We start from the raw sequence: 27,832 nt of genomic DNA, 5'->3' as shown, positions 1-27,832 counted from the left end.
TGGGGGGGCCTTTTTTCGTTGGGGGGTCCCCGCCGCTCCGGGGGCATGAGCTCCCGCGCCCCGAGCGGCTTCCGCCGGGCGCCCCGCGCGGCTTCCGCCGGGCGCCCCACCTGCATTTCTTTTAATGGGTAATTTTATTTTGGAAAATTCATTACAAAATATATTAACTGAAATTTGTACATGTCAGACATAGAGAGTTGAATTACCACTTTCACTTAAGCCTCATTCACCATTGTCAGTTTTGAAAGCAGGCTCTTAAGTTTGGTAGGTTTTATTCTAATGCAGATGTATGTCTTCTGAAATACATTTCCTTGATGAAAATAATGGATTTAAAATTTTTTGTATTAACATGGAATTCTCCACATTTTAAAGATATAATCAATTAAAACATGCTTATAGTCTAGTTTCACAAGACAAAAAAGAAAAAAAGAAAGAAAAATGAAACTTTCTTGGTTAATCTTAATAGGTTATTTTTGTAGTTTTAAAGTCATAGGATCTGAGTTATGCAATCAACCTATATTCCCAATTCTATAAGCTCGATTAAACTAAAGAGTGAAAAAAGGCAAAATGTCAACAAATTACTTGATAATATGTTTATTCAGCTATGAAAAATGGGGAAAAATTATTAAAAAATAATGTGGGAGAGTAGAAACAATGCAAGACAAGAATAAAGATAGTAGTTGGGCCAAGTAAGTTTCAAAATCTAATATTTCATAATTTTATGAGTTTTAGTCCAACATTTGTGCCATTTGTCTAAATGCAATGACCTCATGAGACCTCAGAATCTTTACCTAACACAACAGGAATCATAACAGCATCTCTGCATATGTCACACGGAGAATTAAATTCCTTTCTCCTGCATCTGCAGCCATCAGGTCATCTTTATCTACTCTAAGAAATATTCCTCCCACCCAGCTCCTTCATGGAATCACAGTCATAAACATCACAGCCAAAGATGGCCTCAAACTTCCTATTCCAGTTTCTTAATTCACAGATCGGTAAAACTGGGGTTATACTAAAAAATAGTAGGAATAATATTAGAATTAAGGTCTCTAAGCTCTTGGTCCATTAATAAGCTATGCTATTTCATTTATTTGTAAAGGTTAGCTTATAATTGTTAATTTAATTATTAGATTTTTAAAATGGGTTCTTGTAGTCTTGAAGATTTGTGTGTGTGTGTTTTAATTTTTTCTATAAGGTGCTGGTCTTTGCCAGAGAGACAGAGAGGGAAAGTGAGAAATCACCACCCAGGGGCAATGGCCATGCCGCAATCTCTTTTCCATTCTCTCTTGGGATTTTCAGCATGTACACACAACACACACACACACACCTGGCATGTTTTCAAGCAGCCAGGTCTGGGACTTGAACTGTGCAGTAGGCCAAGTGAGATCCAGCTACTTTAACCTCTAACCACCTGCTGACCCAGCTAAGAAATTGTTTTTAAAGAATTATTTTATTTAACTTTATTTATTATTATTATCATTATTATTTTCCAGTTTGATCAGAGAGAGACAGAGAGAGAGAGAGAGGAAGTGAGATAGCAAGCCACCAGGTCTGAGACTTGAACCGTGGTCGGCCATGTGGGAGTCCAGCACCTTTAACCACCATGCCACTTGCCAGCCCCATCTAAGAGAAATTTTAAGTGTACTCTCCACAAAAATTTTTAAGTATGTGATGTAATGTATGTTAATTAGTTCTATTTAGCCATTCCACAGTGTAAACATATTATAAAACATCGTCTTGTATGTGATAATTACATACAATTTTTGTTTGTCAATTTAAAGTAATTAATTAATTTTTTAAAAAGTATTGTTTATTACCTAAAACTTACTTTAAACAGCTTAAAGAGAATAGAACCAGTTTTACATTACTTTAAAATAAGATGACAATTATGAGGAACCTGTAAATTAATCTGAATAGTCACTATCATTTCAAATTTAATTAACTTTAAAAATTAATTTAGCTGGGGCTAGCATGTGGCATGGTGGCTGAGGCACTGGACTCCCACATGTTCATTGTAGTTCAAGTCCCAGACCTGGCAACTTGCTTTCTCACTTTCTCTCTCTTTCTGGTCAAGACATATAATTAATTAATTATGTGTTTAAAGAATTATTTTATAATTTAATTAATTAATTAATTAATCACCAGAGACAGAGAGTCCATGGTGGACTATGTAGGAGTACAATGTCCTTAATAACCACGCCACCTGCCGGCCCCATTAATTCTTTTTTATAAATAAAAATAAGAGTGGTTTTTAATCAATCACATATTCTTTTATCTATTTTAATATATATTATACATTTTTTAAATTAGAAATAAATTACTCTTTTTTAAAACCAAGAATTATCTAAGTTATGGCAACATGTTCAAGGAAAATTATTTAAGTTCTTCAAGGACATTTTATATATTCCTTTTTTCAGAAAATGTGGGTCACCAACCAAGCTTTACATTGGGAAACAATAGTTACCTCTATACACAAATTTTACCATGTAGAAATAAGACATGTTCTTTTCCAGCATATATTCTTTTGTCATAATGACATATCCTCCAAATAATCTTCCCATAATGTACAAAATTTAACTTTTTATCCACAAGAATTTTTCCCTCAATTGACTTTCATTTTGTAAAGCTGTAACGGCATGACAGCAGCATAATGCTGTCTGCACTTTGTATCTGGGAATTTTCATTTTTGCCCCAAACAATGACTTATAATTAAATTATTCCCGCATTATACTCATGGATGAAAGTCTGTGCACACATTTAACACGAAGATAGAAAATGTCTATCTCTGTTAGTGTGAACAAGTATTTGGCAGATTACAGAAATAAAACAGTGCAGTCAGAAACGAAAATGCTTCAGTGTTTTGTAGCTGAAGAGACTGATGAATGCTATTCAAATTTCTTGTCTCTTTCCACGTATTTCAAATTTTGAGTACTTCCAAAAAAACCTTTGCCTTTTGTTTCCCCTTTAATTAGCTCATCAATTTCTCTGAAGCAGCCTGGGTCAATAAGACACATAATTTCTAACTGTTGACTGTAGTTTTCGCTCTCTATAACCTTGATCCACGGCTTGAGTTTTTCTTTCAATTTCTTCCCTTCATGCACTGGAAGAATAAACCATAGTCTCATGTGAGCATGTTCTATCTTCATTTTGTCCTTTAACCATTTTATCACTTCCAAAACCTGCTTTTCGGTACTGTTGCTGGTTTGACTGAATAGTGGATGTCCTTCGTGGCTCTTTCAATAAGGATAACAGTGTATGGTCTCTTTGTTTCAGGGTTCACACACTTGTCTGCTATAATAGTTGCAATGTCCTTAAACATCTGCTCCAGCTGTGTGTGCCTTTATCTGATACTCGAACTTCTCCTTTAGTCAAAATCTGTTTACAGATTTTAGTTTGGTCATCTGTTCCAAACACACTGACCAGATCTTCCTTCCTTGCAACTTGACCTTTGGAAGCATTTACACAGTGCGTCTGCAGGACTTCATCGGGGTCTTTTTCCACAGCACTCCGCCAGCCAACAACCTTGTTTTTGTAGCAGGTCATTTCCAAGTACTTGCCACCTCGCTTCATCTGTACAACAGCCACATTGGTTAGGAGGATCTGGTCGGTGGGAGATGAAGATCGATATTGTGGCTGTTCACAGACCAGGTCCAACAAACCAGGGCGGATCTGCGCCTCCCAGCCTAAGTGCCACCAGCCCTCATTGAAACTACCTGATGGCTTGCGGTTCTGTAACCACAGTCGAAGGGGTGGTGCCGTGACTAACTCGGCCAGGACGTCTGTCACAAGGCATCGAATGACTGTGCAAGCGGCACATCGAATTAAGTAATTCTTTAAAAAATTAATTTGGCAGAGAAATACATGATCAAAAATAATTTTTTAGGCTTCTCTTCCACTATAGTAGACTGTCTCCTGCAGGCAGATAAAGCAAACTGAGGAAGGACTGAAGGAACTAGGAGACCATCCCAAAGAAGGGGAAAATAAATTCAGCCATTTTTTTAAATGCCTATTTTTTCTGAAGGTTCTTATTTATAGCATCAGGTAACAATGATTTTAAAGGAAGAGAAAATACCAAATACATTTTTAAATATAGATTTTTTTTTGGGGGGGGGAGAGATTTTCGCTATAGGGCGCGTGTGCTCGCCAGACAGAGAGAGACATAGAGACAGAAAGCGAGAAATCACCCCCCGGGGGGATGGTCACACTGCAATCCCTTCTCCTCCATTCTCCTCTCGGGATCTTGGGCACGCACGCACATGCGCCCAGCATGATTTTTAAGTTTCCAGGTCCGGGACGCGAACTGCGTCGACTACGTGGGAGTCCAGCGACATAGCCATTACGCCAACTGCTGGTTCCTTAAATATTTTTTTAATTGCATAAAAGAAACTGGCTAGTCAAAAGGTTTAGCTGCTGAACAAAATACTAAATATATTTAGTGAGTCCTGTGTAAGGTGTTCCATGGCCAGTTTAAAACTGTCTGCAAATAAATCTAAAAATGAACATTAAAGGGAAAAAATTATATTACTGACACTTAAAATCTAAGAAAAAAGAGGCAGCAAAATCATAGGAACTAAATATAGTATAGGTAGAGAAGGAAGGAAGGAAGGAAGGAAGGAAGGAAGGAAGGAAGGAAGGTAGGCAGGAAGGAAAGGAGGAAGAGAAGGATAGACACTAGCCAAGAAGCTCGAAGGCCTGGGGTTCAACTTCTAATTGTGTTACAGTTAACTCTCTGTGTCACCTGGGTAGGCTGTGTAGCTTGTGGTTCCCAGTTGTTTGTTTAATCAAACACCAGTCTAAATATTCCATAAAGTATTTTTTAGATGAGGTTAATGTTTAAATTAGTAGGCTTTGAGAACACAAAGACAACATAGAAACCCTGCCTGGTTTTCACCCTGCAGATTGTGGACGTGACACTGTTCCTTGCGTCTCTGGACTGCTGGCCTACTCTCCATATTTCATACCAGCCACCTACGAGGCGAGCAATTCCAACAGACAGAAGTGTGTATCTATTCTCTCTTTTTCTCTCACTATTGTGTTGGCTTACTGGTTGTTTCTCTGGAGAACCCTGACTAATACACTCTGAAACTCTCGGCACAGAACCAGAAAAACGTAATAGTTGAAAAAGAAATTTAGAGACCACTTAATCCATTCCCCCTTCCAATGCGGGAATCTCCTTGGCATCACTGCTAACTGGTCAGCACATGCCTCAATACTTAGAATGAGCTTATTAACACAGACAACACATGCACACATACCCAAACCCAAACTAGACTGTTTTTTAAATGACATATACACACGCGTGTACACATGACAAGCCCAGCCCTTTAAAGATGTCTTCTTTTATTGGAAAATTTCTCAAATTGGAGAAAAATATAAACATATGTGTAATTTCCAACCATCAAACAACCCTAATTCTACCTTCTAGAACTAAAATGAACTACATATGATCCTGTGATTAGATACCCTACATAAAGCTTAGTTCCAATATAGATAGGTAGGTAGAATAATAACCCCTTTCCCAAAAATGTCCATGTCCTAATACCCAGAATCTTACCATACTAGAACCAGAACTGGAACCTTCCATGGGGAAAGGGACTTTGCAGTAATAAAGAATTCCAAGAGGAGTAGGTTATCCTGGATTATCAAGGTAGTCCAATGAATTGCAAGAATTCTTTTAAGTGAAAGAGGGTGGTGAGGGAGTCAGTTTTAGAGTGATACAGTGTGAAAAAACTTTATTAATCACAGAACACAAAGAATCTCTAGCAGGTGGAAAAGACAAGGAAATAAACTGTCCCCAAAGCCTCCAAAAAGAGAGGCACCCTGCTCAAACCTTGCTACTTAGCTCTGTGAAACCTACTTTAGACTTCTTATATCCAGAACTATAAAACACTAAATGTTTTTTCATGAAGTCACCACGTCAGTGGCAATTTATAACAAGGGCAATGCAAAACTAATAAAATATGTTAACTTTTTTAAGTTAGCTAAATACAAACAGCTAGAAGAGTATATTAAATTTGAGCACAATTTGATGGGCAGAAACATTTTATAAACTAGACTATTTAACATTTCTGACAATCTCAATGAAAATGGCCTAGCGGACTTTCTATGACATGTCCACTTTCACCTTCTAACTTTTTGGAAAGTCTAATTTCATGGGATAAACTGAAATAGAACTTTACTTTATTCTCAAAAGTGGTGAGCTTCCCTGTATTACCAATGAAACTTCATATGAGTGAGAAAAAAAAAAAAGCCCTTTTATCACATTGGATTTGAAGGGGAAATGTTAACATGTTTTGTAGTTAGAAAAATACTATGTGAAGCACTGTGAAATGTAGCACAATTGACTATTGCATTAAAATCTGTCTATTGAGATACTTGTATAATGTACCAACCATGCAACCCACATAAAAATGACTTGTCTGATTATATGCTTTTACTTGGAAAATATTTTTTTGATATTTGTATTTAAGTTACATATAAAGATTCATGAGCATATACTAAACCCATAAAGAGATTTGAATGAAACTATTACTTAAGAAAGCAATATAAAGGGAGTGATCTTGCAAATAAAAACCTTTCAAATAGTTAAGAGTTTAGGCTACTTTTACTTAGTTTTCACTTCTTCAAAGTATATCTGCTTGGTCAAGCACTGCCTATGTGAAGTGGCTTTGGGAGCCATCACATCCTCCTCAGCACTCTCTCTTCCTCTGGATGTATGTAGTTTGTCAACATATTTTTGAAATGTGTTCAGAACTAAACAAAAGGCTGTGAATGTGATCCAAACGATGCAGGGAACATTAAGTCTTTTATTTCAGAGATCTTGCGCTTAATAATTCAACTACGATTTGCAGACTAGTAAGTCATACCTATTCAGCTGATTTTATTAAACTTAAAAGTGCAGAATTTACATGTACTCCTATTACATTTCAACTTGCTAACTTAAAAAAACCAAACACAGGTTGACAACAAAGCACCCTTTGGGCAGAAGTATTCAATTAGCTATAAATCTATCTGACTATACTATCTCCCGGATCACATTTCTTCATGTTGTCCACAAGAATATCATGGGAGTCTGACAATGTGCTTTCCTGAACTCAAGATATGATTATTATGGCATCCCCCTATCACGCAATCCTATCAAAAAGGAAATGAAGTCAGTCTGGCAAGTCACTTAACCAGAGTCTCAGTTTCCTCATCTATAAAGAAAGGAAGTTGGACTAGATCCCTCTGAGCTATAAAATTCTGTGATTCTAAAGAGATTTTATCAGGAAGTAGAAAGATACTGAAATAAATAGTGAAGGAAAGCTAACCCATGTGGGAAGGTACCTTGTCATGAATGAATGAGTGGGGTGAAGGAGTGTCTGTAATCCCACACTGATAATCCATAAACCAGAGAGTACGCTATCTTATTTTTCCTTCACGTAAAGTAAAGCCTCTATTCAGACTTTACCAATATTAACTTGTGTTCAGTCAGAATGGTTCTGGAATAAAGCTTAACACTGTAGAGACACTGAAAAAAGAAACTTGATAAGCAAATGAATAATGAAACAATTATTTGTAAAAACCTTTAGAAATATTTAATTCTATGCAGTCACTGAAACTGTAAATTGGTTGTTATAAAGACACTGGTCTTTATCTCTAGATACTTCAGACATTCAAAAATAATAAAGCTAAACCAAAAAGAAAATTGTGTGTGTGTGTGTGTGTATTTATGTATTTATTTATTTATTATTTCTCTTACTGACCATACTTTCCCAGTATTCTGGTTAGCCCTCCTTTTTCTTACCAAGGTTTCATTTTATCTTTTGAGCAAGAATACTTGAAGAGTGCTCATAGTATGGAGAACGATACACAAGCAAAATAAACAAAACTACACTTCTATTTGAATTCTCTCCTAAATGTATCTCATGCACTTTCGAGCAATTTTCATTTCTCTAAGCTAGTAAATTTCAAGAATTTTTTTTTATTGTTATACTATTTTCTCAACCTAAACTTACCCACTAGTCCATTACATAAAGCAGACAAAACAGCCAAATTCTGTAAACTAAAGATTCTATAGTATACCAAAACCCACTCACAAGGGGAGAATGGGATGTGCTTTGGGTCATAGTATACAGCTGTCCACTAATGCTCTAAGAACCTGCTCAGGCCACTATCTAGGACCCTCAGAGAGTGCCAGTTGGGCCAGTTGTACTAAACTTATGGCTTCATATCCAGCAGGTCAAGCTACTGGTAAAGTTTCTCACTCATCCTCTAAATTGCTTTGGCATGAGGACAGCAGTTTCCACATGACAATCATGATCATATTAAAGATTTTCTTATATTTTCTAGCTGAGTGTAAAATTATGACATATTCCGTATTGTTCTACTTTAAGACATTTGACTTTCAAAGACATTTTTCATGATTATATAATGTATCTAAAAAAAGGACTATCATATTCTTATCTCACAACCCCAAATGCTACATATTAATTTTACACTATAAAAAGGAAAATTGAAGTTCAGAGAGATTAAGTCATCCAAGGTCATGAAATGAGTAGAAAATAAAGTTTCAATATGAGCTGTAGGATCTCAAATCCACGTTATTTCTGCTCCAACACACTGCTATTCAAAGATAATGCAGTCTATCTTCAAGGAGCTAACAGTCCAGGACTCTATATAATAAGGCAGAAAGTAGAGGATTTAATGGTGGAGAAGTATACTGTGAGAACACAGTCATATACTTCTTGTGTAATAAAGTACAAAAAAATGTTTTTAATGGGAAAATGTAAAGTATCACAAGAAAGTTTAAGGTTAAGCCCAAGTTAAGTCAGAAAAAGAAAAGATTAAGAAAAAAATGAAAAGACACTTAGAAAACATGGTATTTTAGGTACTGAAACTAAATATAACGTTTACATCAGAAGAGGGGTTGAACATTTAAGGCAAGGAAAGGAATATGAGCGAAATATAAGTATACTATGGAATATTGCTCAGTACTAAAGAACACCAACTTTGTCATTTGATAGAAAGTGAATGAATATATAAGATTTAAAGCTAAGTAAACTACGTCAGACTATAAAAGACAAACATTATATATCCCAGCTCAGTTTATATATGACATATGCAATCAATGGCAGAAATTGAAAGATTTTAAGACATAATAGTGGAGTGGCCAAGTGTAGACACCAGCATCTGAATGGGAGGGTGGTAGACTGTACGGGGTGAGTGGTAGGAGCTCAGAAAAAACATATTTAACAGAAACGAGTATGTAAGCTTCTTTGTTGAAAGCTATATATATGGTACTATCTTCGATTTGATTATCACACACTGCATGCATTCTTTAAAAAACCATATTGTATACCATAAAGATGTACAATAATTAAACGTATAATTATTTTTTTAAATTGTAGAAAAAAAGATTTAAAAAACAAAACATGGGCCAGTAGATGGCATAATGGCTATGTTGATGAACTCCCACATAGTTGACTGTGGTTCAAGTCTCAGACCCAGCGGCTTAAAACTCAAGCCAGGTGTGTGTATGTGTGTGTGTATCCCGAGATCCCAAGAGGAAAATGGAGGAGAAGGATTGTGGCATGATCATCCACCTAGGGGTGATTTTTCCCTTTCTGTCTCTCTCTCTCTGCAGTGAACACATTGCACCCTATAGCAAAAATCTTCTAATAAATTTTAAAAATACAAAAAATTAAAGCTTTAATGTGGGTTTATAATAATAATAACTATCATCTAGCAAAACATTTAAATGAACAGCAACTAATATGTGAATATTCATAAAGTCAAACTATTCAAAAACTGTCCAGTTCTGATAAAGGCTAAGATTTAAAATAAATAAACATTACAATTTTAAGAAGGCAAATCATCTCAGAAATTACAAATATTACTGACCACAAATCATTATGCAAATAATTTAACAAACACTTATTGAGTGTGTACCAGGTAAAATATAGTGTGCCGGATATAGCAGAAGATACAGAATGAATAAGACAGACCCAGCCTCTTGAAATTCAGAACAAAGGGCAATTAGAAAGTACCTGACTAACTCGATTTACTTCTTCCTCTTCTTCCTCAGCTTCCTCTCCAAATGAAAGTAAACTAAAATTTCTAGTCAGAAAAAGCAAAATAGGGAAAAAAAGAAAATTAGAAACAAAGTTAAATAAAACTTAAAAATATCCTATTTCCAAAGCAATAAAATAAATCACAAGAAGAAACACACACTGACTATTTAATATTAATTAATGTTCAGCAAAAGTATATTAAGATTGGAGCTGGCCCTGTAGCATAGTCATTAAGTGCTTTATGGAGGGAGCTGGATCTCCCATGGCCAAATGTGGTTCAAATCTGGCCCCAGCAGCTTGAAAAACATGCTAGGCATGTATGCACATGACTGGGATCCTGATGGGATGGAGAAATGAAGGAAAAAATGATTGCGGCATGACCAGGCCCTGTTGGAGGGTGCTTTTGTCTTTCTTGTGCATACGTGTACACTCTATAACATTAAAAAAAATAATAAAATAAGGGTCCAGCAGGTCACAAGGTGGTTAAGGACACTGGACTCCCACATGGCAACCATGGTTCAAGTCCTAGACCTGGCGGCTTGCTTTCTCTCTCTCTCTCTCGCTCTCACTCTGGCCCTCTATGATCAAATCAAAATAGATAAAGTTAAATGAAATAATTCTTTTTTAAAAATTTTAAAAATAATAATAAAATAAAAAGGGTATTTTAGGGATCTGTATTTTCACAGTAACACTAAGGCTTTGGCCCCAGACCACTAATGTTCCATATATTATACTAATGATCAAAAGTTCATCCTGAATATTTCCACTAAATGTTCTGAGTCAAGCATGATGGAAATAATTGAACCAGAAATAATTTATCAAAACAGGTGGCAAAAAGGAGATTTCTGAAAACCTAGCAAATAATGGTGAAAGCACTATGAATGGGAAGCAATTGATCTTGTATTTGGCAAAATATGTCTTAATATTGAAAAGTTAATATGGTACACAAAATTGCCAGATGAAAAAAATACATAAAAAATTATTTTAACTAAAATAAAACAGCCTATAAAGATAGAGAGAAAAAAAACTTTTGTATTCTCTGATGCTTAAAACTAACAAAATCTCAAGTAAGAAAAATAATAAATTATTTTAAAACAAAAGGATTTTTTTTCAAAAATCAAGATGCCAGCAATAACTACTATATCAAACCTAACGTATTTGCTATGGATGAAAATGAAACAAAACACAAAGACCCATTTCTTGAGATTATCTACATAAATCATGATGAAATACCATTTATGAATATAATAACAGTGGCATTTCATCCAGAGATAAATTAGTCAAACTGGATGAATTAAAGAATAAAAGGAAATCAAATACATAGCTACATAAAAAATTATTTTGCCACAAAGCATCAACTGTTTATTAAAGTGTCTGGTTCACGTCTGGCTATTTATAAAAGCAATTTAACTCACTCATTCTGTAGTAAAAATGGGAAGAAGCTAATATGTACTGAGTACCTGTGACATTGAACGTTTTCACATCTAGCTTCTCATTTAATCTTCATTACAACCAGGTGCTGTATTTGTTATAGTCTCCATTTTACAAAATAAAGCAAATCAACCTCAAAAACATTAATAAACCTTGTTCATTTTTAGCCAGGTTTGCCTTGATTTTAACTAGACTTATCTGAATATAACATATTGTACTTAAGCACAATAAAATCTCTAATAAAGATATGACAATTCAATAAAAGAGTTAAGTTGGAATCTAATTCTGTGCTATTGTAATAAAACAAATATTTACAATGTAGAGAGTATTGTCACAGAATGATGAATTTATTTAAAAAAAAAAAAGAAATCCCTATGTTTCGAAAAGTATCTTCAGGAAATAACCAAGAAAACTGAATGAAATAGCTTTGTGTTTAAAAGTATTTGTATAAGGTTGAGATTACTTTTTAAACTTTTTATTTTAGGGTATGTCTGGTTGTCAGAGAGAGAGCGAGAGAGAGAAAATGAGAAACCACAACCCTCACCTGGGGAGGATGGCCCACCACAATTCCATCCCTTCTACTCTTCTTTAGGGATTTTGGGCATGCACGCACACATGCCCAGTGTGATTCTCAAGTTTCTGGGTCCAGGACTCAAACCACAAAGCTAGCCATATGCAATTCAGCACTTTAACTTCCACACCACATGCTGGCCTTATACTAAGATTATTTTTAATGGCACCAAAAAAGGGAATGAACAAATAAATTATATAGTCATGAAGGTATTAAACATATTCCTTGTATTTTTTCTATTTTACAAATTCTTTATAACTGAGTAAATATATACTAATTTAAAAATAAAGAACAAAAGTTTCTCAATAACTTACTTATATAAGTTATTGATATAGTGATTATAAAATACTTAGTAAAGGGGCTGGAGTGGTGGTTAAGGGTGCTGGATTCCCACATGGCCAATCGGAGTTCGAGTCCCGGACATGGTAGCTTGCTTTCTCACTTTCTATCTCTCTCTCTCTCTGTCTCTCTCTCTCACTCTGTCCCTATGTGGTCAAATTAAAATAAATAAAGTTAAATAAAATAATTCTTTAAAAAAAGATTTAGTAAAAAAAATGTTATAAAGACATCTGAGATAATGCATTTTTAGCTTAAGTTTAAGTTATGTATTGTACTTGAATGCAAAAAATGCTCAATAGGAAATAAACACTCATAATTTCAATATCTCCCTGATTCAAAATGTCGTTTCCCTTGGTACTAAGCAATTATTATAATAGGAAATAGATAAGTAATGAATTAGTATTGCTTTTCAAGGTGAAGAAAGATATTTCTGATTACTTTGTTCCTTTGGGTTTCAGTTTCTTTACTTCTTCCTCTTGTTTCTCTTTTTTCGGCTTTTTAATTTCCCTTGGAATAATGTCATCAAAAGGATTAAATAAGACCTATGGAAAAAAAATTTAAATCTTTATCCTAACATTTTTTAAAATTTCACAAAAAAAATCAAATCCCATGTTTAATTGCATTGACATTACTGTCCATATTTTCTGACACATAACATTATTAGTATAGTGGCATATATATTATACGAAGTGCTTCTACTTGCATGGCCTCACTGTATTCTACCAATAGTACTATGTATTATTAAGGGGTATTTTATCCCTATTTTACCAAAAGAAAAAATATTTAAGAAAACTTTATGATATATAGCAAGAAAGACAAATGTTTTGACTCCAAACCAAATGTTCTTAAGGACAAATGCTTTGAAGACTCTTCAATGAAGAATCACTCTTAAATTACCTATAAAGTTATATCTTTGAGCTAAATAAACCTAATTCCCCTAATTTGTCATTATTACTTAAGATTTTTATTCATTGGATTATCAGCTAAAGTTTCATCTATTTAAAACCTTCAATTAAAAATATCTTAATTAGAAATTGTGCTCACACAAGTGAGAGAGAAATTTGAGCTGTCAAGCTGATTTAGAATAAAGTCTTCATCCAGCAGTTTAATCAATTTGTCCCAAGTGACAATCTGATCACTGTATCTAACAATAATCATGCTCCTACCTCACAGCTCTTTATTCTGTGTGGATTACGTGGTCTTTCATCATCATCAATGTCTACTTCTGTCAGCCGCAGCATGTTATACACTGTATCTCCGGTAACCTATCAGATAAAAATTTAACATGTAATTGAAAATCATTACATTCATCCTTTGACTTAAGAGAGGACTTTTGAAAATACTTTTTAACAACTGAAATGGAATTTCATATTATTCTGAAAGCCTTTATGCATTAGTAATGTAAATAAAGCAATTTCATCTTAATGCCAAAAAGCATGGGCCAAGTTTAATCCTTCAATAAGCTTTTTAAGAAATATGCAATATATACTTAATACCAGTTTTTACTAAAAATAAAAATATAATGCAAATTAACTGTCTACCAAATGACAACTTTTCATTCAAACATCATAAATAAATTCAGACTGCAGAGTAGGACAGAATAAGCAAATAACAATAACAATGTGGTAAGTGCTTTACATACACATCTCATCTATTGCTCCTAAATATGCTAAAAGTAGGAACTGCCATTATCCTCCATCCACAGATAAGAAAACAAAATTCAAAGAAATTAAACAGCCAACAGTGATAGTCTTTTTTTAAATCATTGTTATGTATGTCATCTCTCTAATTTGTAAGTTCTATCAACTGTAAAAAATGGTACAGAATAATGACTTAAATTGCATTGCATTATGCACTCTTATTTTTTTTTAAATAGTAAGAGAGAAAAATGTATGAATATCAGATAACCAGGTTAGAGAGCCTTGAGAGAATGTGTATATTTCCCAATACATGTTGTTAAGTACTAAGCAGGAATAGTATATTTCATTATTTTAGTGTAACTCCTTTCTTTCATTCAACATTTCTCACAGGTTTAAAATACCTATTTTCCAAAATTTGTTCTTTCTCTTTCATCATCACAAAAGCCAGTTTTAACTAGGATATGGGGGAACAATTCTTACTGAACCAGCAGGGGGGGCTCATATACTGGTGTTGCCCATGCTTCTAGGCCTTAAAAACATACAGGAATATATTCAAAGAATGGAGAAGAGGAGAGAAGAAAATCTTCAGAATCCCTTTTGAAAGAGAATTGTTAAAAATTTCAACAAAAAGACATTCTTTAATATGACATTAAATGTGAGCAAGATATAATAGGTAGTATTAAAGCAGTATTTCTAGTAACAAGTGTGAATGTCAATACAATTTCCACTTTAAACTTAAGGAAATTCATCATTAATAAAATAAACTTAAAAATTCTAAATGTTTTATTTCTAAAGTGTCTTTCTAAAAACATCAAAGCAATATTAGCTGCACAGTATAGTAGTAAATACCACTAGTGTGAGTTTTAAAAAAGAAATGATGAAAGTCATAACTGACCACTAATTTGAAACAGACAAAATAAAATTTGGTGGTACTCATAATTCATTATAAAAGAAATATATTACATCTCTTTTGAAAGTAATAAGTAAGTATTTTATGGAACAGTTTTAGAAAGGTTGCTCTTAAATAAGTTGAACATATCGATCACAGAGGCCTAAGGAATAACATAAAAACAACCTGTAAGTTTAAGATGACTAAATACTAACCTTTCCAAAGATGGTGTGCTTATTATTAAGTTCATCTGCTCGACCCAGGGTAAAGAAAAACTGGCTGCCATTATCATGAGGACCAGCATTTGCCATGGCAACCAGTCCTCTCCGATTAAAACGCAATCGTGAGTGAAATTCATCCTGAAGCATAAAAAGATTTAGAGAATGTCCTCAGTTGTAAGACCCTTCATATCAAATAAGTTATTCAGTTGACCAGCCAGGTCCCATACAAGGTCTCATATTTTCTAATCAAAACATGCTGAAGTTTTATTTCATTGATTTTTAAGTATAATTAAACCCAATATTTATTATTCTTTCAATGCTATTAAACTAGCCTGTTCAAATCTTCTAAATACACTCATCCACAATGATAGCCTATTTTGTGGAACACTGACTCCTAAAACATAGAGGAAGGGTTCTCAAAGGAGAATGGATTTCTCAGAGTCATGTCCCTCTTCTCATCCCTCAAGGCATCTAAATTTTGAAAACCTCGTATTATTTCTCTAAGAGAGCCACCTTTGAACCATTGCAGAGTTTTCAATTATTGCTCCATCTCAATCTCATTCTAAATGTCATGAAACAATTGCTTTCTTCTTCTTTTTTTTTAAATTCAAGAAATCTGCTAGGATTCTGTTAAATGATTTTACTGTGTTTTTTGAAGTTATAAATTAATTCTTCTCTATACTGGTACTGATTCCATTTGCCAGTTTTCAAAAGAGCAGAGGGAAGCCTTCCTAAGATGGATTTCTTGCTATGGTAGTTCTAGTTAACTTACAATTAGTCTCTTACTTAACAGAATCTCCATCTAGACCTGATACTGGACCCATTCATATAGTAGCGTTGTTGTACAATCAATGCCTTTCCAAAAGGAAGTTATTTTTCCTTCATAAATAATTCTAAAGACGTCTGGACTTCAGTGGATCATAACTGTGTACTGTATTAAAATGACCTAATTGAAAAACTTAATAAGATAACTGTATTATCTGAAAGTGAAAAAGGAAAAAATGCCAAGTTAGGATGGAACTGTCAAAAAGAGCTATTCTGATACATCAATACAATAGTAGAATAAAGAAAGGCTTTCTATTAGCTGGAGCTCTAAAATCATGAGACATCTCACTTGAGTAAAATATAAAATAGCCCAGCAATGACAGCTGAGACATTTATATAACCATTTCTCATTTTCTAAGGCCATTATCAACAGGAAATTAAAGCAAACAGTTCAAGTATTATTCTCAAGAGTCACAGTGAATCAGTTAAAGATGAAAAGTAACTCCAGACACTTAGCCCATTGGTATAAACACAAAGTTTTCCAAAACTTCCATATTTTAAGAGCTATTGATATTTATTTACTCACTCATAGTACATAATATTGGAGCCAGCAGAAAGCTTAGTGGTTAAGGTGCTGGATTCCCACATGGCCAATTATGGTTCAGATCCCATACCTGTGTGAATATTTGCCCAAAATCCCAAGAGGAGAACGGAGAAGAGACTGTGGCATGGCCATCCCTGTGGGGGGTGATTTCTCACCTGCCCTCTCTCTGTCTCTCTCTGGTGAGTGCATGGGCCCTATAGCAAAAAAACTAACAAACAAACAAAAACACACATACACATATAAAAGAACATGATATTTGTATCATCAGGTTAGTAATAAACACAACATTCAGCTTTTACTCGAATCCACTGTTCTTGATATCTCCACTATGACATTAACTCTTAAATCCAGTTTTTCTTATATATACTGCCAGTTAAGAAATCACTGAACTATTCTTGACAAATAAGTCTTTTTTTCCTCCCCCTTCCCTTTCCCTCTTTTCTTTTTTCTTTCTTTCATTTCTTTTCTCTTCTCTTCTTTCTTCTTCCTTCTTGGCCAGAAACAAGGGAAATTCATGGTCCTCTTCCCTCAGCCTCTGGAGTAGCTATGATTAAAAGCACACACTACCATGTCCAGTTGCTTATATTATTTTTATGTTGCTATTTTCTCCCATTCTCCTTGTGACTTTCCATTGTAACATGCATTTTATCCTGTAGGAATCTATTTTGTATAATTTATAATAAATTCTGCTATGGATTGAATTGCTCCCCTAACTCCCAGTGTGACTGTAATTGAGTCTGAGAAGAGGTAGTAAAAATTAAATGAGGTCATACGAGTGGGATCATAATCCAATAGAGCTGTTGTCCTTATAAGAAAAGGAAGAGAGGGATCAACAGTTGGCATAATGGCTATGTTGCTGGACTTCCACGTAGTCGACCGTGGTTCAAGTCCCAGACCCAGTGGCTTAAACTCATGCCAGGTGCGTGTGCGTGTGTGCCGAAGATCCCAAGAGGAGAATGGAGGAGTAGGGATTGCAGCGTGCCCATCCCCCTGAGGGGTGATTTCTCACTTTCTGTCTCTGTCTCTCTCTGTTCTTCTGGCGAGAACATGTGCCCTATAGCAAAAACCTCTCCAAAAAAAAAAAAAAAATAGGAAAAGGAAGAGAAATGAGTTTTCTTTCTTCTCCACATGAGGACATCTGAAAAGGCAGTCATCTATTAGTCAGGAGGAAAGACTTCACCAGGAACAAAACTGGCAGACACCTTCATCTTGGGCTTCCCCGTCTCCAGATGTAAGAAATAAATTCCTGTTGTAAAGTCACCCAGTCTGTGGTATTTTCTTATAGTAGCCTGAACAGATTATGCAGATTCCATATAGTGTTTAAATAAAATGTTTTAAAAGTAGGGGAGCATACACAGTACTCTAAAAATGTTTTACATTTATAGAGCTGCAGAGCTTAGATACCGTCAGACATCAGGAAATATGCTATAATCTTCTTCTGCATCACACTTTTTCACTACTATCTTTTTTTAAGAGGCTTTTTTTGAGAATTATTAAATTAAATTAATTTATTTGTTTATTTAAATTTGACCAGAGAGGGACAGAGAGACTGAGAGAAAGAGAGGAAAAGTGAGAAAGCAAGACACCAGGTCTGGGACTTGATATGCAGTCGGCCATGTGGGAGTCCCGCACCCTTAACCACCATGCCCCCTGCCATCCCACACTTTTTCACTACTATCTATAGCACCACTTGAATTCAGCCTAGCATTAAAACTTACAATAAGACAAATATGAAAGACAGTTTGAGAGGGTAAGTACTGTTCTTATATCTATATAACTCTAAATATGTGACAGACACCTGATTTTCTCTAAGATAAAGAGTACTTTTTTCCTTTTAATAGAGCAAAAACATTTTCAATTATACAGTCCAAGCAGACTTGCAGTGTAATAAGAACAGTAATCACTCAGTCTTACCTTGAATGGGGCTCCATAGATAGACTCTCCACCAGTCCCTGTGCCAGTAGGATCTCCCCCTTGGACTATAAAACCAGGTACAACTCTATGAAAAATAGTGTTGTCATAATAAGCTGAAAAAAGTAAAAAATAATTTATCAATATCTAAAACTAATTGTATCTATAGTTATCAGAGTTAATACAGGCAGAGTCACAAAATTTATTTGCCAGAATGTTAAATAGGCTCCCAAACCAAACCTTTTCTTCCCCACTTATGAAATAACCCACTTTTAAAAATAGCACGTTTGTTTTCTCTTTTTTTTTTTTAAAGAGAGATTTTTGTTGCAGGGCAGGTGCGCTTGCCAGGGAGACAGAGAGAGACAGAGACACAGAAAGCAAGAAATTGCTCCCCCAAAGGGGATGGCCACACTGCAATCCCTTCTCCTCCATTCTCCTCTTGGGATTTTGGGCATGTATGCACATGCGCCCAAAATAAGTTTTAAGCTGCCAAATCCAGGACTTGAACCATGGTTGGCCAAGTGGGAGTCCAGTGATGTAACCATTATGGCATCTGCTGGTTTCCCAACAGCACACATTTCTATAGAAAACATATTATTTTGTTTTTATTTCCAGGATTCTCTCAAACTTTGCACTAGTGTTTTAAAAATAAAAATTATAGGGACCAGCAGTTAGCGTAATGGCTATGTCGCTGGAAACCCACGTAGTCGACCTCGGTTCACGTCCCGGACCCGGTGGCTTAAAACTCACATCGGGTGCATGTGTGTACGTGCCCAAGATCCCGAGAGGAGAATGGAGGAGAAGGGATTGCGGCATGGCCATCCCCCCTGGGGGGGGTGTGACTTCTCACTTTCTGTCTCTCTGTCTCTCTCTGCCTGGTGAGCGCACACACCCTATAGCAAAAACCTCTCAAAAAATAAATAAATAAATAAATAAATAAATAAAAATTATAGAGCTTTGGTATCAATCAGTAGTTCTCAATTCGCTGGAGGAGAAGCAACAATTTGTACCAACAGGGAACAGTGTCAATGTCTGGAAATATTCTTGATTATCACTATTAGGGTACACTACTAGCATCCAGTGAGTAGAAGGAAGGGAAACTGATAAATATCTTATCATGCAAAGGATAGTCCTCAACAAAGAATTACCTGCCAAAAAAAAATGCCAACATTACTGAGGTGGACAAACCCCAGAGAGGATAAGTGCTTTTCTTCCTGCTTCTCCCTTTTATCCCCTTAGAAAATAAATTTATTAACACACAAATATTGTTTACACACAAACGCTATTTACACACAAACACTATTTATACACAAACGCTTTTTACATACAAATGCTATTTACACACACTTTCAATAAACAAAATAAATGGTATATACTTGAGTCCCGTTAGACTCTCAGTTTGCTAAATGATTTAAAGAAATTATAATTCATATATAAACATACTTCTTGGCATTCACAAACATACAGAAAAGATTATATATGATATCCTATTGAGTCATCAGGAAAGTCACGACATGTTCTCCTATGCAAAAATGCATCATGACTTTTCCGCTGACCTAAGGTAGTAGTTATTGCCTGGAATCTAGAAACATGAGGGAGACTTCACAGCAGGGAAAGAAGTTAACTTGGATATTGCAGAAAGATGACTTTTTGGTGAGATAATGTATCTGCAAAGAATTTGGTGGAGGACAAGAACCAGAGTCTGACAGAAGACAAGTTCACATACAAAGTAGCAGCCCTAGGAATGGAGAGTGGCTCAGGAGTGAAGTGTGACAGTGTGAGGCTGAGCCACCTGGGAAGGATGTCCAGGAGTACACGGGATGCAAGCACGCCCATGGGCTGGCTGAAGCTGGGGTGGACGGCTGGGTGGACTGTCTCTCTTTCTTTTCTCACTCATGGAAAAATAACTAACCAAACTTAAAGAACAAAAGCAGTAGCAAAAATGACCAACCTGCATAAGAAGTATTCAACATCATAAGTCATTAGAAAAATGCAACTCAACACCACAAAGAGATAACACTTCATACCTATGATGGCTACCATTAAAAACCTTAAAATAACAAGTGTTGGTGAAGACAGAAGGAAATTGGAACACTTGTATATTGCCGGTGGGAACATAAGATGGTATAAAATGTTAAACACAGAATTATCATATGACTTAGCAATGCTGGCTAGGCACAGGTTAAGGATCCATTATCCAAAGTGCTTGGGACCAGATGGTTTTAGATTTTGTTTCAGATTCTGTAATATTTGCATATACATAATGAGAAAGCTTGGTAATGAGATCCAAGTTTACACATGAAATTCATTTGTTTCATACACACCTTATAGGTAAAGCCTGAACGTAATTTTACACAATATTCTTATATTGCAGCATTTTGAATGCAACCCATCACATGAGGTCAGATGTGGAATTTTCTACTTGTGGTGTCATGCTGGTGCTCAAAAGTTTCATATTTTGAAGCATTTCCAATTTTAGACTTTCAGATTAAACATGCTGAATCAATCTCTCTCTCTCTCTCTCCCTGTGTATATATATATATATACACACATATATAGAAACACATATGTATTATATATATATATATATATGTATGTATACACACACACACACAAGAATTGAAAACAGATACTCAAATAAATACTTGTACATAAATATTCACAAGAACACTTCACAAGAGCCAACAGGTAGACACAACTCAAAAGTCTATTAATAAATAAAATGGATTATGTATATACAATGGAATATTAGTCACACATGCTACAACTTGAATGAACCTCAAAAATATGCTAAGTGAAAAAAGCTAGACACAAAAGGTCACATATTATACAATTCCATGTGTATAAAATATCCAGAATAGTTCAATCCACAGTGATGGGAAACAGACTGGTAGTTCCTAGGGATAAAGTGTTGTCAAGCATGACTGCTTAGTGAGTAGAGTTTTCTTCTGTGGTGATAAAATATAAAATGTCTTGGAAGTCCATCAAGGGCTGGTTGCACAATACAATGAATGCAGAAAATGCCACTGAATTGTACACTTTAAAATTATTAGTGTTAGGTTATATAAATTTCACCTAATTTTTAAATTTTTTAAGAAGAAGGAAAGAAATTATTTTTTCTTACAAAATTCAGAACACACCTATTATAGCTGCTTGCAACACCCTCATAATTACTTACATTTGAAAGGTATAACTGGATATAAAATCTATAATTTAAAAATGTAGTTAGTAATCAAATAACTCTATTCAAAACATAGTACACTGGAAGAAGTAGAAAGGAAGACTAGCTGATATTTTTCAGTCTCTTCTCTCAGTTGAAAGCTGTTGGCTATATTCACAAGAACTACCCAAAATAGACAAATTGCCTGTGAGTTACAAATAGAAACTATAAAAGCTAAGTACTCTGAAAGTATCTTTACCAAATCCCTAAGTAACCATTTCACCAGTTAAACTAATACTATGTAGCAGTCAAGAGTTCTGAGTGTTCCTTCTTTAGCAGTACAACCTCAAACGAATTTTATCAGTATAAAATTAATAATGCAAATTAATCCAGTGTTGTTCTGAAGATCAAATAGAAGAAAGCAGCCTATTATATAAATTTTCTTTCATTTCTTTTCTTTTTTCTTTCTTTTTTGTTTTTGTAGGTTTTTGCCGTAGGGCACATGTCCTTACTGGAGAGAGACAAAAATAGAGAGAGAGAAAGTAAAAAATCAATCCAAAGGGGTGGGGGAGGGGGGATGACCGTGCTGCAATCCCTTCTCCTCTATTCTCCCCCCAGATTTTGAGCACATCCACACATGCCCAGCATGATTTTCAAGTCACTGCGTCTGGGGCTCTGACCCCAGTCAGCCATGTGGGAATTCACGCCACCTTCTAGCCCCACAACCTATAAATTTTCAAGGTCAACACAAACAGGAGGTCAGATTTTAATATCCCCACTTGAATACTACAAATTCATATTCAAATCTGAATATAAAATATGTCCAGATACATATAATAAAATGAAAATACTGTATGCATTTTGACACATAATATGCAGTCAATCAATATTTTGTGAGCACGTGATCAGATTTGCTTTTACAATTTCCAGCATGGAGAATGAATTGGAAGGAGACAAGATTAGAGCGAGAGAGAGAGAGAGCACAAACACAGCTACTATCCAAGAGTCAAAACAAGGCTGTGGATTATCTTGAGATGCATAGTTTCAAGAACTCTTTAGAAAGTAGGATTGGTAATGACTCATTCATTATATGCAAGGAATGGAGGATAATGAAAAAGGCCTATATTACCTATGTTTCCGAATTTTAAAATTATGCCATCCTATTCCTTTCTCTTATTTCTCTAATTCTTTCAATGATGTTGGGTTTTTTAAACTTTTATTTATGATTTTCCTAATTATATTCTTTTTGGATGCATGAAATTATTACATACTATATATGAATGAGTGGAAATTTTCTATAATTCCTAAACCATAATTTTATATTCTATCATGACTGGAATTTCCAATTCCCACAAACTTTCTATATCTACTATTTCAATTTGTACCCGGCAGAGTCAACAAGGCCTCACGCGTGTACCTGGCATATTCAGCCCAAAACTGTCCTAGGTGGGTCAGCCTCTCAGAGCATCAGTTTTACCACAGTGGCACCTTCAGGCCCAGGTATTTGCATTTGTAAATCAGCTATATGTGTTTCTTTTCTAAAGTTTAACTTTGTATACATTGTCATTAATAACTTTAAAGCTAAATTTGTAATTAGTCCTAATAACTTTAGTTGCTTGGGTTTTTTTTAAACATGTTTTACTTTTGCAAAGAAATTTATTTTAATTGAAGAATATTAATATTTATGTCCTTGTGTTTCACTCCTAAAGATTTACTAAACTATTGCTAAAGAGAATAGGGGGTAAAAGATAACTGATGAAGCATGGATCACAAAGTGATGAGAGTGAAGTAAAATAGGAGTAAGGAGATAAATAGCTGCATGAACTATAAAAAATTTGATTTTCTTATCTACGTCTGCTTCTGCTGCCCACTTTGTTTTATGAAACTAAAATCTTACTCTTTCATATATCAGAGGACCAATACAATGATCTAAACTAACAAGTTTCCCTTTCTTCCTTTTATTTTTTTTACTCCAGTTTTTAAACTGACATTTTTTTTTAAATGTCCAATCATTTTTAATGTTACCTAACTATACTGCAAAAACCTAAACTCCAAAATTAAGTCTGTGCATTAGTAGATATTCTGGCTTGTAAGGCTATGAATTTCACTTTTAACTGTGAATTCTATTTTAGTTGAAGGTCATATTTACGGCTGAGCTCCCATTTCCTCATGTTTTCATGTATATGACTTTAAATTCTGAAAAACCACACTTACAAAAAATTATTTCAGTGTTATGAGATTTAGATATATCATGGCTTTTTTTAATCACAGAGTCAAAGAATTAACATTGGGTACTCTGAATCATATTTTTAAAATCTTGACTTTACTCATTTAGGAGTACCTTGTTTAAATCAGTTTTAGGCTTCTCGTTAGCCCCTCTATTAAAATTTTCTATCTCACCTGCTGAATATTCTCTTAGGGAATTAACCATTCCAAAGGGCCTATGCTCTGGTTATTTTTTTCTAATTATTTTTCTACTCTTTTCTCTTTCTCCTTTTATTCTTATATAAACAGGGAAATAATTTTGTTGTTGTTGTAATTGAGTTCATCATCACCCAATTTAAGAACCTCATTTCTTCTTCATTGTTAGATTGTATCCAGATGTTTTCTGTTTCTTCCATTCACCTGGTCATGGATTGCAATTACCATTCATTCTTTCTAATGTTTTTGTAATTTCACTCTCCTCCTGTAAAATTTGAGCTTCTGATTCTTCAAAACTTCTTACCAGAAATAAGTTTGACTTTTCTGTGTCTCCTGTGTTTCTTAGCTTTGTTGACAGTCATTTGAGGTCTCTCTGACTGAACTACCTGTCTGACTCTATTTCCTTCCTGCCTGCCATAGCAATTATTAATGATAGTTTTTGCAGATGTCTTTTGTCTTTTTCTTTTTTGGCAGTCCCCACCCTCCCAAAAACTACCCCTCTTGAGTCTGGATAGTCTCTTATTTTTTTAAGAAAGAGAAAAGGATTATTCTTGACCAAGCTCACCATGCCATGATCTTCCTCCCAACCTCCCAGAAAGCCAGGATCATGACCCATTCCAGGTGCACTTGGTGTGTTCAGGTCAACCCAGATCTGAACTAGAACGCTCATAAGATTCCAGCATTGCATGGTGGCACTCTACCACCTGCACCACCACTGCAGAACCAGTCCGGGTACTTCTGATTCCTTAAATCTTGCCCTGCTGATTATCTATCTGTCTCACTATCTATTTGGAGAATTCTCACTATCCCACACTCTTGGATTTGAAGTTTCTTTCACACCTTGCTTCTGATCCAAAATGCTGCTTTCTGATCCCTTGAATAACATTGTCTACTTCTAAAAACTAGACATAACTTAACAGGACAATGACTGTTACCAGGGGTGATATTCAAATTCCTATGCATTGTATTCTAGAAGCCAAGAGGTTCTAAAAATGTTTGGAATGTTTAATTCCCTAAGAGAATATTCTAAAAGAAAAACACTCAAGTAGATGTAAATTCTGCAAAGTTTTTTAAAAAGAAAAATGATCAAATAATCACTTTATGACTCAAATCTTAAAAAAAAAAAGAGACATTGATCCTAATATCACTGAATGTTAGATGAAAGGCTTTGTAAAAAAAAAAAAAAAAAAAAAAATTAAAGTAGAATTTTGAATAGACATTAAAAAAATAGGTGCACTTGAACAATCACCAAAAGGGACTTTTTCCCAAAAGGAGGGAGGGAGTAATCCCCCCAAAAGGAGACGTAGTATGAGAATACTATGCAAATGGAAATGGGAAGGAAATACTCAGGAAATAAAGATAATGGTTAACTAAAACCATGTAGTTAGGGCAGTGAGAAATGATACTGAAAAGCTAGGAACCCAAGCTGCCTGAAGACTCAAATACCAGGTGAATAAGAGGGAAAAGAAAGATAAAAGAGAGGAAGACCAGGGAAGAGGCAATTACAATCACAGGAAGGAAAGTCAATGTAGTCTATGAAAGAAACTGATAACTTTGGATTTATACTGGTTTATTTGTAGCTGATGGTGGGATGTTTTGGTAGAAAAGTTCACTAAGTGGTTGGACCAGCAGTTGGCATAAGGGCTATGTTGCTGGACTCCCATGCAGTCGACCGCGGTTCAAGTCCCAAACCTGGTGGCTTACTCACACCAGATGCATGTGCGTGCGTGCCCAAGATCCTAAGAGGAGAATGGAGAAGGGATTACTGCGTGGCCATCCCCCAAGGGGAGGGGTGCTTTCTCGCTTTCTCTCTGTCTCTCTCTTTCTGGTGAGCGCACACGCCCTATAGTAAAAACATCCCCCCCCAAAAAAAATAGATTCACTAAGTAATTATTTTAGTGCTAAGAAGAGAATAAATAGCTGGGGTTCTAAATTTGAAAATCCTCTGGGCAGAACAACTGAAGAACAAAGACAATAGAGAACTATAGGCAATCTTAGAAAATAACCTTATTTAGAGAAGGAAAGAAAGAAGTGGATAGCAAAGGAGACCAAAAAGGATCAAAGTTTTATTTGTTGAGGTCAAATTTTCTGTTAAAAGCATGTAGACTTGGGACCAACAGTTGGGGTAATGACTATGTCATTGGACTCCCACATAGTCGACGATGGTTCAAGTCCCACACCTGGTGGCTTAAACTCACGCCGGGAGCATGTGTATACGTGCCCAAGACCCTGAGAGGAGAATGGAGGAGAAGGGATTGCAGTGCGACCATACCCTCTGGGAGGTGATTTCTCGTTTTCTTTCTCTCTGTCTCTCTCTGTCTTTCTGGCGAGCGCACGCGCCCTATAGCTAAAACCTCTCCAAAAATAAATAAATAAAATATTTTTTAAAATAAAATTTAAAAAAGAGCATAGATTTGTTTTAAGGAAAGTTTTTATCTTCTTTATTTCTCGACACATAGCTCAACATCCTGTCACACATATTAACAACTATCATTCATTACATTATTCTATGCCACTCTTCCATGCCATGAAAAATACAATGAAGTTTATTTTTAAATTAACAAAGACATCTCCTACAATGTTAAACTTGAGTTATAATTACCTTCCAAACAGAGCTGGATGAAATTTCTGCAAGCTTTAGGAGCTTCTTTTGACCACAACTCTATGTCAATATCTCCAGCTGTAGTTTTCAATAAAACCTGCAGAAAAAAATTGTACCATTATACTAAATGATCATTTTGTGTGATAATCAGTTGAATATATGATAAACTTGTAGCAATCACTAATGAGTTTTCTTTTTTGAGAGAGATATTTTTGCTATGAGGCATGGGCACTTGCCAGAGAGATAGAGACAGAGAGACAGAGAGCAAGAAATTACCCCCCCATGGTGGATGGCCATGCTGCAATCCCTTCTCCCCCATTCTCCTCTGGGATTCTGGACATGCATGTACATGGTGCTCAGCGTCAGTTTCAGGCTGCTGGGTCTGGGACTAGATCTCTGGTAAAGCATGTGGGAATCTAGCATCTTTACCCCTACGTCACCTGTTGGTCCCACATTATTGAGTTTTCAATTTTACAAGGAATATTAGAAACTGTGCTTGACTTTGCAGTTATATGCAATGAAATATCAAATATTCACTACGGTTTATTGTATTAGTACATTTAGACCTTTCAACATGCCACTTTCAGAGAAAGTTTAGAATTTAAGAAAAAAAAATAGCGTACACTTTGTTTTTCCAGAGGACATCTGCACTCACCAGAGAGAGAAAGATGGACAGAGAGGGAAGGTGGAGAGGAACCCCAGGGGTAATGGTCATGCCACAATCCTTTTTCCTCGACCTCTGTCTCTTTTTGGATTTTGGGCACACATGCATATGCACCAAGCATATTTCACAAGTCGTCGAGTCCAGAACTCAAACTGTGCAGCCAGCCTGTGGAATCCAGCTCTCTTAACAACCAGGCCATAGAGTCAGTCCAGTATGTATCTTTTTAATCATTAAAAAACCCTCATTCAGATTGGTTAGTGGCATGGTGGTTAAGGAGGCTGGATCCCACAAGGCTAACTATCTGCTTCAAGCCCTGAATCTGGCACCTTGAAGAAACATGCCACACACTGCACATGTGCCCAAAATCCCTAAAGAAGGAATGGAGGAGAAAGGATTATAGTATGGCCATCCCACATGGGAGTGAGGGGTGGTTGTCATTGTCTTCTCTCTCTTTCTCTCTTGCTCTTTTTACCTCTACCTCTCCCACAAGTGTGCATGTCCTTTAGCAAAATTAAAAAAAAAAAAAAGTATTCATTTAAAAGCCAACAATATAAGGGAC

The 27,832-nt window shown here is 35.4% G+C and overlaps 1 protein-coding gene across 1 annotated transcript in view; it reads right to left on the bottom strand.

Moving 5' to 3' along the window:
- CWC27 (CWC27 spliceosome associated cyclophilin) overlaps window positions 1–27,832 on the bottom strand; it is a 239,838-nt gene that overhangs the window by 201,799 nt on the left and 10,207 nt on the right. The window contains exons 2-7 of the mRNA XM_027775064.1: window positions 26,610–26,706; window positions 18,430–18,542; window positions 15,141–15,284; window positions 13,563–13,661; window positions 12,835–12,938; window positions 10,032–10,101 (exon numbers count right to left, since the gene is read on the bottom strand). Coding sequence (XP_027630865.1) covers window positions 10,032–10,101; window positions 12,835–12,938; window positions 13,563–13,661; window positions 15,141–15,284; window positions 18,430–18,542; window positions 26,610–26,706 — 627 coding nt within the window. The remainder of the gene's footprint in view (window positions 1–10,031; window positions 10,102–12,834; window positions 12,939–13,562; window positions 13,662–15,140; window positions 15,285–18,429; window positions 18,543–26,609; window positions 26,707–27,832) is intronic.

Source organism: Tupaia chinensis, unplaced genomic scaffold (assembly GCF_000334495.1).
Source record: "Tupaia chinensis unplaced genomic scaffold, TupChi_1.0 Scaffold000516_1, whole genome shotgun sequence".
In the NCBI taxonomy this organism is placed as follows: domain Eukaryota; kingdom Metazoa; phylum Chordata; class Mammalia; order Scandentia; family Tupaiidae; genus Tupaia; species Tupaia belangeri.
The sequence above is the reverse complement of the archived record's forward strand: the minus strand, read 5'-3'. Positions and strand labels throughout refer to the sequence as shown.